A 12,849-nucleotide genomic window follows, 5' to 3' on the forward strand; every position below is an offset into this window, starting at 1 on the left:
GAAAAAGTGCTCGGTTGATGCAAATGGATGGGAAGTGCTTGTCCTTTGTGGTCCACTGATGGTGCTTATGCCCTTTTATTTAGGTAATACTAAATTTAGGTAGTACTAAATAGATGGTAGTGCTGATGGACAAGTTTGACTGGGCTCGAATGAAATTGGAACAGACCAAGTTAATGCTCTCAAAAGCTGGTAGCTGTTAAGCTTACTTCTAAGCCAAGCCAAAAGGTTTTGCATGCCCATTAAATCAATGGCTACTGAATGGCCATTGATTTAATGAATAAGATGATACACAGTTGACACTTCAACATCCTGGGTTAACTGTGCAGGGTGTGGGGACGGCGACTCTGAAGTACTCAAAGTAATCCATGTAATGAAAATATGTTGCCTGCCTGACATCTTTTGAAGAAAATTAGATTTTATTGACATTGGCCTATAGCATATGGATCTGTTTTGAATCAACAGTTTGTACTTGCAGAGTGTATGCTGGGCAATTTTTCAACTCAGCAGGGAAAGATGCTTAACATTAAAGAGTGCCTGGATTTGTCAGCCTGTGGTGCAGACTGTGATTCTCCTATGCTGACAGCAGAGCCCTGTCAAGCTGACATCTATTATTTCAAGGGTACACTGAAAGGCAGTCACCGACACAATAATTCTAGTCTTGTTCTAGAGATTAAGAAGCATCACCACTCCCCTAAGGAAGAATAGCTTAAAGCTATAGGTTTAATTTTCTATCCCTTCTTAGATTTTTTTTTCATAAGTAACTCCTAAAGTTAAGGTGGACAAACAGGTGAGTCTCCAGCTGCATTAAAAACTTCAGCTGATTTCAACAGAAACTGCATTAATGGCCTGGAATATGTATGAGTTGTTTGGAACGGGTGAGTACAGGCCTGCGTGCTATTTATGTTCTCTAGAGTATTTAAATATAATTGACTGGTGCACCAGTATTTGTGGGCCATGTTCACCCTTCACACTTTTTTGCAAAGCTAAACAATGGGCCATGGTGTTACGAGTACAGATATCTACCACTACTGTTTTTTGTTTGTTTTTAAGCCTTTAACAAAACCAAACAGCTAGATATGGTGTTGGTTTTTTTAAAGAAACAGAGGAAATAGACAACACCATTTTCCTTAAGTCAGGGTTCACAATGTGTCCATGGTCCAGCACAAGCACAATTCAGAGTTTGTTATGCTGCTACAAACTAGCAAAAAATTGGGGGGGGGTTAATTCTAGTCAAGTGACATGCCAAAAGTGGACACCATACTGAACTTGTACCATGGTGGTTCATGCATACAACTGGATTGGAGCTATCCATGGAAATGAATAACGGTTGACATTTTCCTGTTAAAATCATAAACTAAGAAGGCAACATCTTAGAAACACTATAAAATGCAAGATGCATGTTCTCTAGGATCACAGGCACTAATTGCGCTCCATGAAAATTATTGCTGCACAGGCCAGCCCTAAACTCTGAAGTCCAAGGCCTCATCTACCTTAGTACTAGAAGGATATATAACACAGAATAAGGTTTACTTCAAAACATGGAACCTGGTCAGGATGATGATGTAGGTACCGTTTGTCTTATGTTTTTCTTCTCCTCAAAAGTTAAATTCCATACTTGTAGCTCAGAGACTTTATCATACTTTATGTATATTTTAGTAGATGACTTTATGCATGTGGCCTCCATGATGGCTAAGTATATGGTGTTATTAAATGAGACTGTCAGCAGATGTTAAGTGGCATAATTGCACTGACAGATAGAAAATGTCAAGACTGCAACAATCTGCTAAGGTAAAGGGACCCCTGACCATTAGGTCCAGTCGTGGCCGACTCTGGGGTTGCGGCGCTCATCTCGCTTTATTGGCCGAGGGAGCCGGCGTCCAGCTTCCGGGTCATGTGGCCAGCATGAATAAGCCGCTTCTGGCGAACCAGAACAGCGCACAGAAACGCCGTTTACCTTCCCACCGGAGTGGTACCTATTTATCTACTTGCATTTTGACGTGCTTTCGAACTGCTAGGTGGGCAGGAGCAGGGACCGAACAATGGGAGCTCACCCCGTCGCGGGGATTCGAACCGCCGACCTTCTGATCAGCAAGTCCTAGGCTCTGTGGTTTAACCCACATCAACAATCAGCTACATAGGAGAAAAATCAGAACGCAAAGAGTTTTGGACTCTGCCTGCCATCTTACTAACTTAGAAGCAAATTTGATTACTTCCAAGATGATGCAATTACATTTGGGGTGCTGTATTCTTCATCACAACAAGAGTTCAGAAGGTGACATTTGTTTCTATAAAATGTTTTGGGTCTTTCAGCATGAGGAACAGCATGGGCTTTACCTGATGGAAATGTTCATCCACAACAGAGGTCTGGTTCACACATCACACTAAGCTAAACCATAGCTTAGCACAAACGTACAAGTATGCAGGTTTCTAGAGAAAAGAAATGAGCTGCTTCACACCACTCTAGTTGTTCTGCTGCTACACTGTGCTAAGCTAAGGCATAGTTTGGCTTAGCATGTCATCTGAACCAAGGCTCATGGCTCTCCAGACAAACCACAAGCTGTAACCAAGGTTTGGTTTCTGGCTCATGGTTTGTCTAGGACAGAGACCTTAACCACAAGACTGGGTTCAGATGACATGCCATGCCAGCCTGTGGTTTGGCTTAATGAAGCACAGTACCAAATTGATAGGTGAGGAATAAAGCAACTGCAAACTCCTCTCCCAGAGCCCAGATTTTTTTGCACATTCACACTAAGCCATTGTTTAGCTTGGCATGATGTGAGAACCAAGCCAGAGAGTGTATAGACCCTGCTCTCCTCTTTAAAGTGCTTTTACATAAGAAGTGTCTTCACAATAGGCAAACATAATATAGTAGTTGCACAGCAAATTAAACTTTGACAGTTATTTTGCACAACCTTTCATGATGGGAATTATCCCGGTACTAGATAATTTCCCACTCAAATTCTTCAAGTATCTACACAGCAAAGAGTATAAGGAGTAAGACTATATATTTTTGCAATTAATTTCCTTAAGATAATGTTAGAGGCATCAGGTTCTTTGAAATATAGATGAATTTCAAGGTGAGACGGCTACCAGATGTTATTAATGGCATATGATTTATTGTGACATGAAATCTGAGCCGAAACCATATGATTAGCTGAGCTTTTTATAACTTATAATTGCCAACTGCTGAAAATATGCAGCAGGACCCTAATAAACCAGCTTCACGATTAAGAGGCTAGAAATCCTGCATTTGCCAAGTGTTTGATAGCTCCTGCCATTTGTCTCTGCAGGCACTTAGACTGACCTTGGCTAGCCCAAAGCTGAATTTTTGTTATAGAATCATTCTTGAGAGAACCATTTTGGAGATGCGCCACTGTAAAACAGGAACTTATAACAGTATACAGTTCCACATGGGTGGTGCTAGACTTCAAGGAACATGTTCTCATAGTCCTGCAAACCTTGTATCACCACAATTCCAGCTTCATCTACAGCTGCTGCAGAAACCACACCCATTTGCCCTACTTCAGATTCTTTGTCCATCTGGCTTCTTCATGTATCTCATAAAACATTTATTTATTTATTTATTTATTTATTTAATGTCATTATACACTGCTTGAATGTGGGCCTCCCAGTTGGTTAACAATAAAAACAATGAAAACTCAATGAAAAAAGTAAAAAGAGCAACCACTGGAATATTAAAATAGTGAGCATGTTAACAAGCAACAACAACTATAATAATAACAATAATTTTATTATTTATACCCAGCCCACCTGGCTGGGTTTCCCCAGCCATTCTGGGCAACTCCCAACAGAACACTAAAAACAGAATAAAACATTAAAAACTTCCCTAAACAGGGCTGCCTTCAGATGTCTTCTAAAACTACCTCCTCTTCCAAGATTCTCCTAAAAAGGAAGGTCTTACTGTGCCTATGGAAGCTGAGAAGGAATTTCCTATGCACTATAAATTATGTTCCCTCCAGCGAGAAAGTCCTATTCCACTTCACTTCGGAAGCCAGGAGCAGGAGGGACCACGGTCTCCGATCAGAACTTCTAGATCAGGCATAGGCAAACTCCAGCCTTCCAAATGTTTGGGACTACAATTCCCATCATCCCTAGCTAACAGGACCAATGGTCAGGGATGATGGGAATTGTAGTCCCAAATTATCTGGAGGGCCGGTTTGACTATGCCTAGACTAATATAGAAAGAGGAAGTCCTTCAACTATCATGGTTCCCAAACAGGGTGACAAAGGCCATTTAAATCCCCCAAACCAGGTCAACAACTAAACTGACCCTGGGAATCTGCTTCTTCCCAAGCTTGAAGCTGAGCCACCACTGCTGGTTCTAACACCTCTTCAAGAACGGAAACTGGCCTGCAATTTGCTGGGTTTTCATGACCTGTAGAGGGTTTTTCAGGACCACTGTTTTCTTCAAACAGTGTTGACTGCATCCGAAAGGCATATGCCCTTTGCAGTGTCCATTGTGACCCAGCATTACTTTAGAGCAGAGATGGAGACTGCATTCAGCCTAAGGACTGCATTCTCTCACGGGAAATATCCCAGGAGCTGCATGCCAGTGAAGAGCACGGCGAAAGTGGGCAGGGCCACAGAAAGGGATTCCACAAACACATATCCAGCCATGCAAGCAAGGAGGCATTGTCACAGTTCAAAGATACATTCCAACCAGACAGAAGCTCTTAAGGAGAGCCTGGAGCAGTGCCAGCAAGGAGTGTGGCCTGTGGAGAGCAGCACGACTGGTGGACAGAGCTGAAAGCAAGATAGAGAGGCTGGCAGGGGTACGAGGTGCAGAGGTGCCAGCTTGTGAGGGCCATGGGGGGCGCAACGTCCCACGTGGGACCCCAGGGTGTCAGAAGGAGCCAAGAACATGGCAACTGTGTGTTTCAATGGCTGGCAGCTCCTCTTCTTCCGCCTCCTCTTGGCACTGCCACTGGTGGGAGGCTGATATGAACCCAGGGGGAGGAGCCAGCCACTGGAACTGTGCCATGGTTGGCTCCATGCTTCGTCTCTGTGCTTTTTGAACATTGGAGCCCCAGGCCCCTCCCCCCCAATATGGGGCAGGGCAAAAGGGCTCAGCCCCCAAGAGCTGGTGCCCCTGGTGAGGTGCATTTGTTCTCTGTGCCTGAGGTTTGCCTCCCCTGTGTTTGTCCCTTAATTTAGTAATAATAATAATAATAATAATAATAATAATAATAATAATAATAATAATTTTTTATTTATTTATACCAGGCTTTGGCCAGCTAACAACAAATTTAAAACACTTAATTATAAAAGGAGCATAAAATACACTATAAAAACATGAATCGCAATAAAATTCAAAATTCAAAAATCTATTTAGGGGAAATAAGCTTTAGATAATCCCCAGGGCTAGCTGACTGAATTGGTCCTACTTGGGCCAGCGAGGAGGCCAGGGGAGAATTAGCTGTGGGGTCTCAGAGCAGGTGATCTTCATAAAAGGGGAGGGGGAGGGAAGAGAAGGGAAATAAATGATCAGGCTGAATTCAAATTAAAGGCCAGGTGGAACAGCTCTGTCTTACAGGCCCGACGGAAGGAGGTTAAATCCTGCAGGGCCCTAGTCTCATGGGATAGAGCATTCCACCAGGTCAGAGCCATTACTGAAAAGGCCCTGGCCCTGGTGGAGGATAGTCTGACTTTCTTAGGGCCCAGAATCTCTAAACTATGGTTATTCGTGGACCTTAAGGAGAGCCAGTGTGGTGTAGTGGTTAAGAGCGGTAGTCTCGTAATCTGGGGAACCGGGTTCGTGTCTCCACTCCTTCACATGCATCTGCTGGGTGACCTTGGGCCAGTCACACTTCTCTGAAGTCTCTCAGCCCCACTCACCTCACAGAGTGTTTGTTGTGGGGGAGGAAGGGAAAGGAGAATGTTAGCCGCTTTGAGACTCCTGAAGGGGAGTGAAAGGTGGGATATCAAATCCAAACTCTTCTTCTTCTTCTTCTCTGCGGGGCATACCAGGAGAGGCGGTCCCATAGATTTAGCACATCAAACCCTGCTTACATAAATGCTAAGAATCCTTCAGAATTCCCATGAGTGCTAGCCCCATTCACCACAGCATTTGTGACAACTGGGGGAGGTAGGCTAGTCTACCAAGTCTGCACTTTTTAGGAACATGCTTTCTGTTACAAAATCCCTACCGACTTCCCAATGAAAAACAGGGGAAAGGAAAAAAAAATCAAATGAGAAAATCTATGTCTATTTATTAACACTTCTTACCTACCTCCCATCCCAAATGGGGAAACCCAGCCAGATGTGTGGGGTATAAATAATAAATTATTAATATTATTATTATATAATTTTAATATAATTTATATCATATTTATATAAATAACCTTTGGAGCACAGTTCATGTGAACAACTCCCCCAACCCATCCCGAGGAACTTGTGTAAAGCTTCGTTTTTGCAGATTTCACACATTTTTTTTAGGATTCCTAACGACAGGACTATATTTGTAAAACGGCATTCAGTGGCTCTTGCGATGAGTATGAAAGAGGCTCCACAAGTATGTGAGTAGAAGCAAAACATAAGGATTCACAGCTGCAGCTGCCTAATAAGTGTTCTGCAATGCCTAATGGCAAAGTGTCAACTCAGGGATCTTCAAATACCACACAGTGCATCATCATCTCTATCACGCTGGTCTTGAGAGGCAAGCATTTTATATGCCAGAGCAGTTTGTTATTTAGAATGGTACCTACTTCGGTTACAATATCGGAAAACAACTGATTTTACTAGAAGGGGGGGGACCCTATATTTGAAAAGTTCATATAGACAGAAAGTGTTTGACGCAATCTGCTACCGATACTAGTGCAAAGAAAGCATGCTGGATCTGTCATCGTTTCTGCTTCACATCCTCAGAGTTGTCTATTCCACACACAATGCTGTACCTTTTTCTTACAGAGGTACCGTATTTTTTGCTCTATAAGACTCACTTTTTCCCTCCTAAAAAGTAAGGGGAAATGTGTGTGTGTCTTATGGAGCGAATGCAGGCTCCGCAGCTATCCCAGAAGCCATAATAGCAAGAGGGATTGCTGCTTTCACTGCACAGCGATTCCTCTTGCTGTTCTGGCTTCAGAATATTTTTTTCCTTGTTTTCCTCCTCCAAAAGCTAGGTGCATCTTGTGGTCTGGTGCGTCTTATAGAGTAAAAAATACGGTACCTGTTTTTGCTTGCTAAGGACACACTTCACTTGCTGCTCCCCTAGCTGATTGGAATAACTTGAATCTCTCCCCCAACCCCTTTATAAAGATCCTGTGTCATTGCAGCTCAGCATCCACCGAGATGTCTTGCTGGTCACCTATACATATACATATAGAAGAAGCTAATCACAATTATTTCATGATCCTGGAGCTCGGATATTTCACAATCCTAACTCAAATCCCATCCTTCTCTTTCCCCCTCCCAAGTTGGCTCTCATTTATCATGCAGTGTGCATGGGCACAATACCATTTATAAGGACTAAAAAGAATTAGAACCCACTTCAACATTTCCAGAAGGAGGAGGGGGAAAAAGGAAACAAGCCAATATTTGTGAATGGGTACATGCAAAGATCTGTTCCAGGGAAGTGAGGGGGAAACTGAAATGAAAAGTGACAAGAGCGCTGGTGAGGACACACCTTAATGAAAGGTGTTCTGATGTTGCGGCCAGTGACACTATTCCATTCATGATAAATTCATAACTTTCTTTGTCATGGCAGATGCTTCTTCGCCATCTGGGAAAAAAAACCAGCCTCTCTTGCTAGGTAAGGTGTATGTGATTAGGGGTCTCACCTGCTGTTGAACTTCTCTGGGTGTTTTTCTCGCATGATGTGAAACCTGTGAGCAATCGAAGCATCCTAGGGGAGAAAAAGAAGAGCAGATATCTCATTTTTTTTTTGTTGAAATGCAAAATATTGTTGAGGTTCTGTTAACCACATGAGACAAAAGACTCTCTGGGCACAATTTAGTTAGGAAATTTGCACACCACCTTTGAAATTAGCAAAACGCAAGAAAAATAGCTTCCAAAATAAAGTTGCCAAAATGTGCATCACAATAACTTCTCTGCATATAAAAATAATAAAGTGCACCATAAGAATATAACGAATCACACTAAAACTCATAAGTGGCAACGAAATTCAAACCATTGTTAAATCCCAGGGCAGATTATGAAGACACAAGAAGCCTCCTAGGTAGAGGGATAGGAGAGAAACAAATAAACTTGTTTCAACCTGGTGCCTAAAATATAACCGGATTGGTACTATGCAAATATCCCTCAGGAAGGAGATCCAGAATCGGGCTGCCACGAAGAAGAAGAAGAAGAAGAAGAAGAGGAGGAGGAGGAGGAGGAGGAGGAGGAGTAGTTTGGATTTGATATCCCGCCTTTCACTCCCTTTAAGGAGTCTCAAAGCGGCCAACATTCTCCTTTCCCTTCCTCCTCCACAACAAACACTCTGTAAGGTGAGTGAGGCTGAGAGACTTCAAAGAAGCGTGACTGGCCCAAGGTCACCCAGCAGCTGCATGTGGAGGAGCGGAGACACAAACCCGGTTCCCCAGATTATGAGACTACCGCTCTTAACCACTACACCACACTGGCTCTCCAGTGCTTTATGACACTACCGCTCTTAACCACTACATTATGAGACTACCGCTCTTAACCACTACACCACACTGGCTCTCCAGTGCTTTAAGAAAGCTTTATTCCTGCTTGACCCTCAAGCTGGTGGCAGAGGAGGACCTCTGATGGTGGTTCATAAGGAAGCAAGGTTTCTTCTATAGCAGGAATGAGGAACACTTGGATCAGCAGAAACTTCCATTTTTGCAAAGCACAGTTGTCAGATTAATTGAAATTAGGCACATGGTTGTGACCATCATGGATGCCTGGTCCAGTACCAGGCTAGACCAAGAGGTAGTGTGTGTGTGTGTGTGTGTGTGTGTGTGTGTGTGTGTTGAGAGCCAGTGTGGTGTAGTGGTTAAGAGCGGTAGTCATGTAATCTGGGTAACCGGGTTCGTGTCTCTGCTCCTCCACATGCAGCTGCTGGGTGACCTTGGGCCAGTCACATTTCTCTGAAGTCTCTCAGCCCCACTCACCTCACAGAGTGTTTGTTGTGGGGGAGGAAGGGGAAGGAGATTGTTAGCCGCTTTGAGACTCCTGAAGGGGAGTGAAAGGCGGGATATCAAATCCAAACTCTTCTTCTTCTTCTTCTTGCTATTGTCCACAGAAGCGCCATCTCCTTTAACAGAAAACCTCTTGATCTTGAAGATGCTGCTGGTCCATCAAACACCCTGTTGCCCAGTGGCATCGCTGGGTGTCAAGATGAAAACAGGTGCAAAGTGGGGCTTCAGAGCATAACAGAGAAAGGGCTTCATAAATGGGGTTGTGAGCCTATACAGCATTACAGCCTTTAATTCTGTAAGAAGCAGCATCAATAAATGTAACAATAGGTACTGACAACAAAAGCAAAATGGCTTAGCCTAGATTTGTGAGTGTTTGAATAAAACCCTTTAGTAAATGAGTGAAATATATCTGAACAATGTAAATTACAAAGCATTATTCCGTTACTAAGTTGCCCAGTAAGAGCTGAGAGAATGGATTGCAGAACTATTGACTCTGCATTTACAAGGTGGGCTTGAGAGTAATGTATCAACTAAAATGATTCTTTATATAATTTTACTGCCATTGCTAACTTCCTGATACCTGTTCTAAGATAATATATGTGCATAAATATACTCTATTGTCAAAGGGATACTTACATTAGATCAGTAATGACAAAATGGCTTGGCACAGGTAATTAAATGAATTAGCAAAATTTAATTTATAACAGAAGTAGACAGTATCGAAGCAAACTACACATGTGTTCATAATGTTTATATCCCATCTTTCAATTTAAAAGGACTTAAAGAGAACTCACAGCAACACTAACATAGTATTAAAAACCCTTAAACCAATAAAAGCAAAAATCAGTAAAATGCAAATTATTTATTAAAAATAATCAGAAGTAAAAGTGGTATTTTAAAAAAAGTTTGGGAAAATAAAGACATTTTAACTTATCTCTGGTCATACCTACACCAAACATTTCAAGTACGTGGCTTCAAATGTTCTGTTTATAAGGATAATCATGAAAAATATCTGTCTGTGTTTAGTCTCAGAAAGAATTTTCCTACACCTAGCAAGTTTGTATGTTTTTTTCGCCATCTGACAATGAAAACTGTTAGTTTGCATGTTTCTTTATCTGTGCTGGCAGCCAGGAAATTTAGAGCTAAATTTGTGGCTCAATTCTGAATGTTCTTTTTGTTTTTGTTGTATTACAGCTAAACAATAAAATTAAAAATTATTGCTATTACTAACCACAATCTTTGGTTTGGCTAGACTGCTAAATCAGGGATTGTGGTTTATGGCTCCCACCAACACTAGAGGGGGAGTAAGTTTACTATGATGTGCAAACTGTGCCAAAATTGTAAGTTTCATTGGACTCACTTAGCTGCCAGATGTAGATTAAGACTGAAGTGTAATCACACATAATTTCTGCCTTAATGCCTATATTGTAAGTTCTTCGACCAGTTTTGAATATTTCCTAGAAAATGTAGCAGCACAAGATTTCTGCTCTTTCCCTTCCCCTCCAGTGAATTTAGCTAATATCACATGCTATCTTCTTGCCTTTATCCTCAAAGTGGAAACTGTTAAAATCCATTCCAATAACTTTCTTTTTAAAATAAATATTTGCTATGGCAACATTTGTAAAATAAATATACATAAAATTAAAAACCAGGCTGTCTTGCCAAGCCTCTGACAAAGAAGAATGTGCATTCATAAAAATAGAATGCAAGAGAGAATCAGAGACTTTGCTTCGACTGGGAAAAGTAACTATAGACTACCGCTTTTGCAGGAAGTGGAATGGTTTTGATCAATTCAAGTAGACACTTAGCAAGTTTCAAAGGATGGCATATTTGTACAGTGGTACCTCAGGTTACAGACACTTCAGGTTACAGACTCCGCTAACCCAGAAATAATACCTCAGGTTAAGAACTTTGCTTCAGGATGAGAACAGAAATCGAGCGGCGGTGGCACAGCGGCAGTGGGAGGCCCCATTAGCTAAAGTGGTGCTTCAGGTTAAGAACAGTTTCAGGTTAAGAACAGACCTCCAGAACAAATTAAGTTCTTAACCCGAGGTACCACTGTATATAGTATTCAGATGTACCTGTTGTGACAGACAGGGCCTGCCCTACTATTGGGCAAAGTGAGATTAGCAGCTCAGGCGGCAGAGACTGGGGGAGAAACACAGGCAACAGCCCCAGCTGTTCTTCCCTAAGGCCCTTGGCCAATCCCCTCTGCAGGAGGACAGTGCTCTATATGTTAGACAAACTGTTATGGTCTCCCTGCTGCCTCAGATACAATGGATGAAACTATCCCTTCACAACTGTTAAAGTAAGATTCTGCTGCCAATCCAGTCAGTTTCTGTAAGTGGGATGAGGAGGAGATATCTCCCTCTTTTCGCCTCAGGGAGCAAAAGGTCTTGGTCAGCTCTGGTGAACAATTACAATGAGAGACCCAGATACATTTTGACATCACAGCTTGTTTGTGTCTCTGTTCAGGTGCTTGGTACCTATGAAAACACACAGGAAAACGCACCCCAGCTGACGTATGAGCAACATCAGTCTGAAAAGGGACATTACTACCTGTGTAGGGTTTCTAACATGGTGATGGGAATGCTATTGTTAGCAAAGTGCTTGCTAAGGGTGGGAAACATGTGGCCTTCCAGATGTTGCAGGACTACAACTATCATCACCCTTGACCATTAGCCATGCTAGCTGGAGATAATGGGTGTTGAAGGGCTGCAGGTTACCCAGCCCTGCAGTAGGGATTATATGATACATTGTTCCCTTTAAATTGTTCTGTCAAAAGTGGGAGGTGTGATATAGCCGTGCAGAAACTGCCACTTCGAAGATGGAAACGATTTTCACTTTTATTCTGCATGTCCTGCAAGTTCCCTGAAATGGAGATCTGGTTTGTTTGTTTTTTGCAGAAGGCAAAGGGTTTTGTGTATATCACTAGCAAATATTTGCTGCCGATTCTAAAGATGGGAAGGATTAAACTTTGTGATGGCTTCTCAATTCCTGGATTGGCTAAATTAGTTAGACCACAGAGAGAGAATAATGTATGGGTCTGGGTATATAAATAAAAATGGTTGAATAGAGAGGATGGGTGAAGGGTTAAAGTCAAGCACTTAAGTTGTGAAAATACCTGCACTTTGTAATAAAAGTAGTTCTATACCACAAAAATGATTTGCATGCATCTTCCTGCTGAAACACTTTTCTGAATATTTGTTTTGACTAAATAATTTAGATAGGCAAAAACATTTCCCACTGACTTAATACCCAGCTTACAGTATTCAAAAGAGACGCTTATTATTTTTGTCATCTTGACAGTGGAATATTTTGAAGTAAAATGTTACTTCTATTTATTTAGCTGGCACGTTCTATTATGTCATGTAAAGACATTAATTCACAAGTTATTTGAAAAACATTTCAAACATATATCCACAAAAGCTTTCCACTCCTGAATCCTGAAAATAATGTGATTTTAAAGCATTAAGAGTAGAATCTATTGCCTTCACTGACAAGATTGCTCAAAAGGGAAAAAAAGATAGTTTCAATAAGCTAGGCCTGTATTTATTTATTTATTTATTACTGCCAAATGAATTAATAAGGTTTTTAAAATAGAGTATTTTGATGTATTGTATCAAAATCAGCAGGTAAATCTGGGCTTGTACTTGCAGTGCAAAGAGCCAACTTTCATTAGCAAAATCCTCAGCCTATCTTGTAGTGGTGCTGAGACACATGGATTACA

At 41.7% G+C, this 12,849-nt stretch overlaps 1 protein-coding gene across 6 annotated transcripts in view; it reads right to left on the reverse strand.

Moving 5' to 3' along the window:
• The window catches only part of DGKB (diacylglycerol kinase beta), a 251,336-nt gene that overhangs the window by 97,472 nt on the left and 141,015 nt on the right, over positions 1-12,849 (reverse strand). For all 6 annotated transcript variants that reach the window (XM_077936981.1, XM_028750678.2, XM_028750679.2 and 3 more), the window contains one exon: positions 7,797-7,861. In XM_077936981.1, coding sequence (XP_077793107.1) covers positions 7,797-7,861 — 65 coding nt within the window. The remainder of the gene's footprint in view (positions 1-7,796; positions 7,862-12,849) is intronic.

Source organism: Podarcis muralis, chromosome 12, assembly GCF_964188315.1.
Source record: "Podarcis muralis chromosome 12, rPodMur119.hap1.1, whole genome shotgun sequence".
Taxonomy (NCBI): Eukaryota; Metazoa; Chordata; class Lepidosauria; order Squamata; family Lacertidae; genus Podarcis; species Podarcis muralis.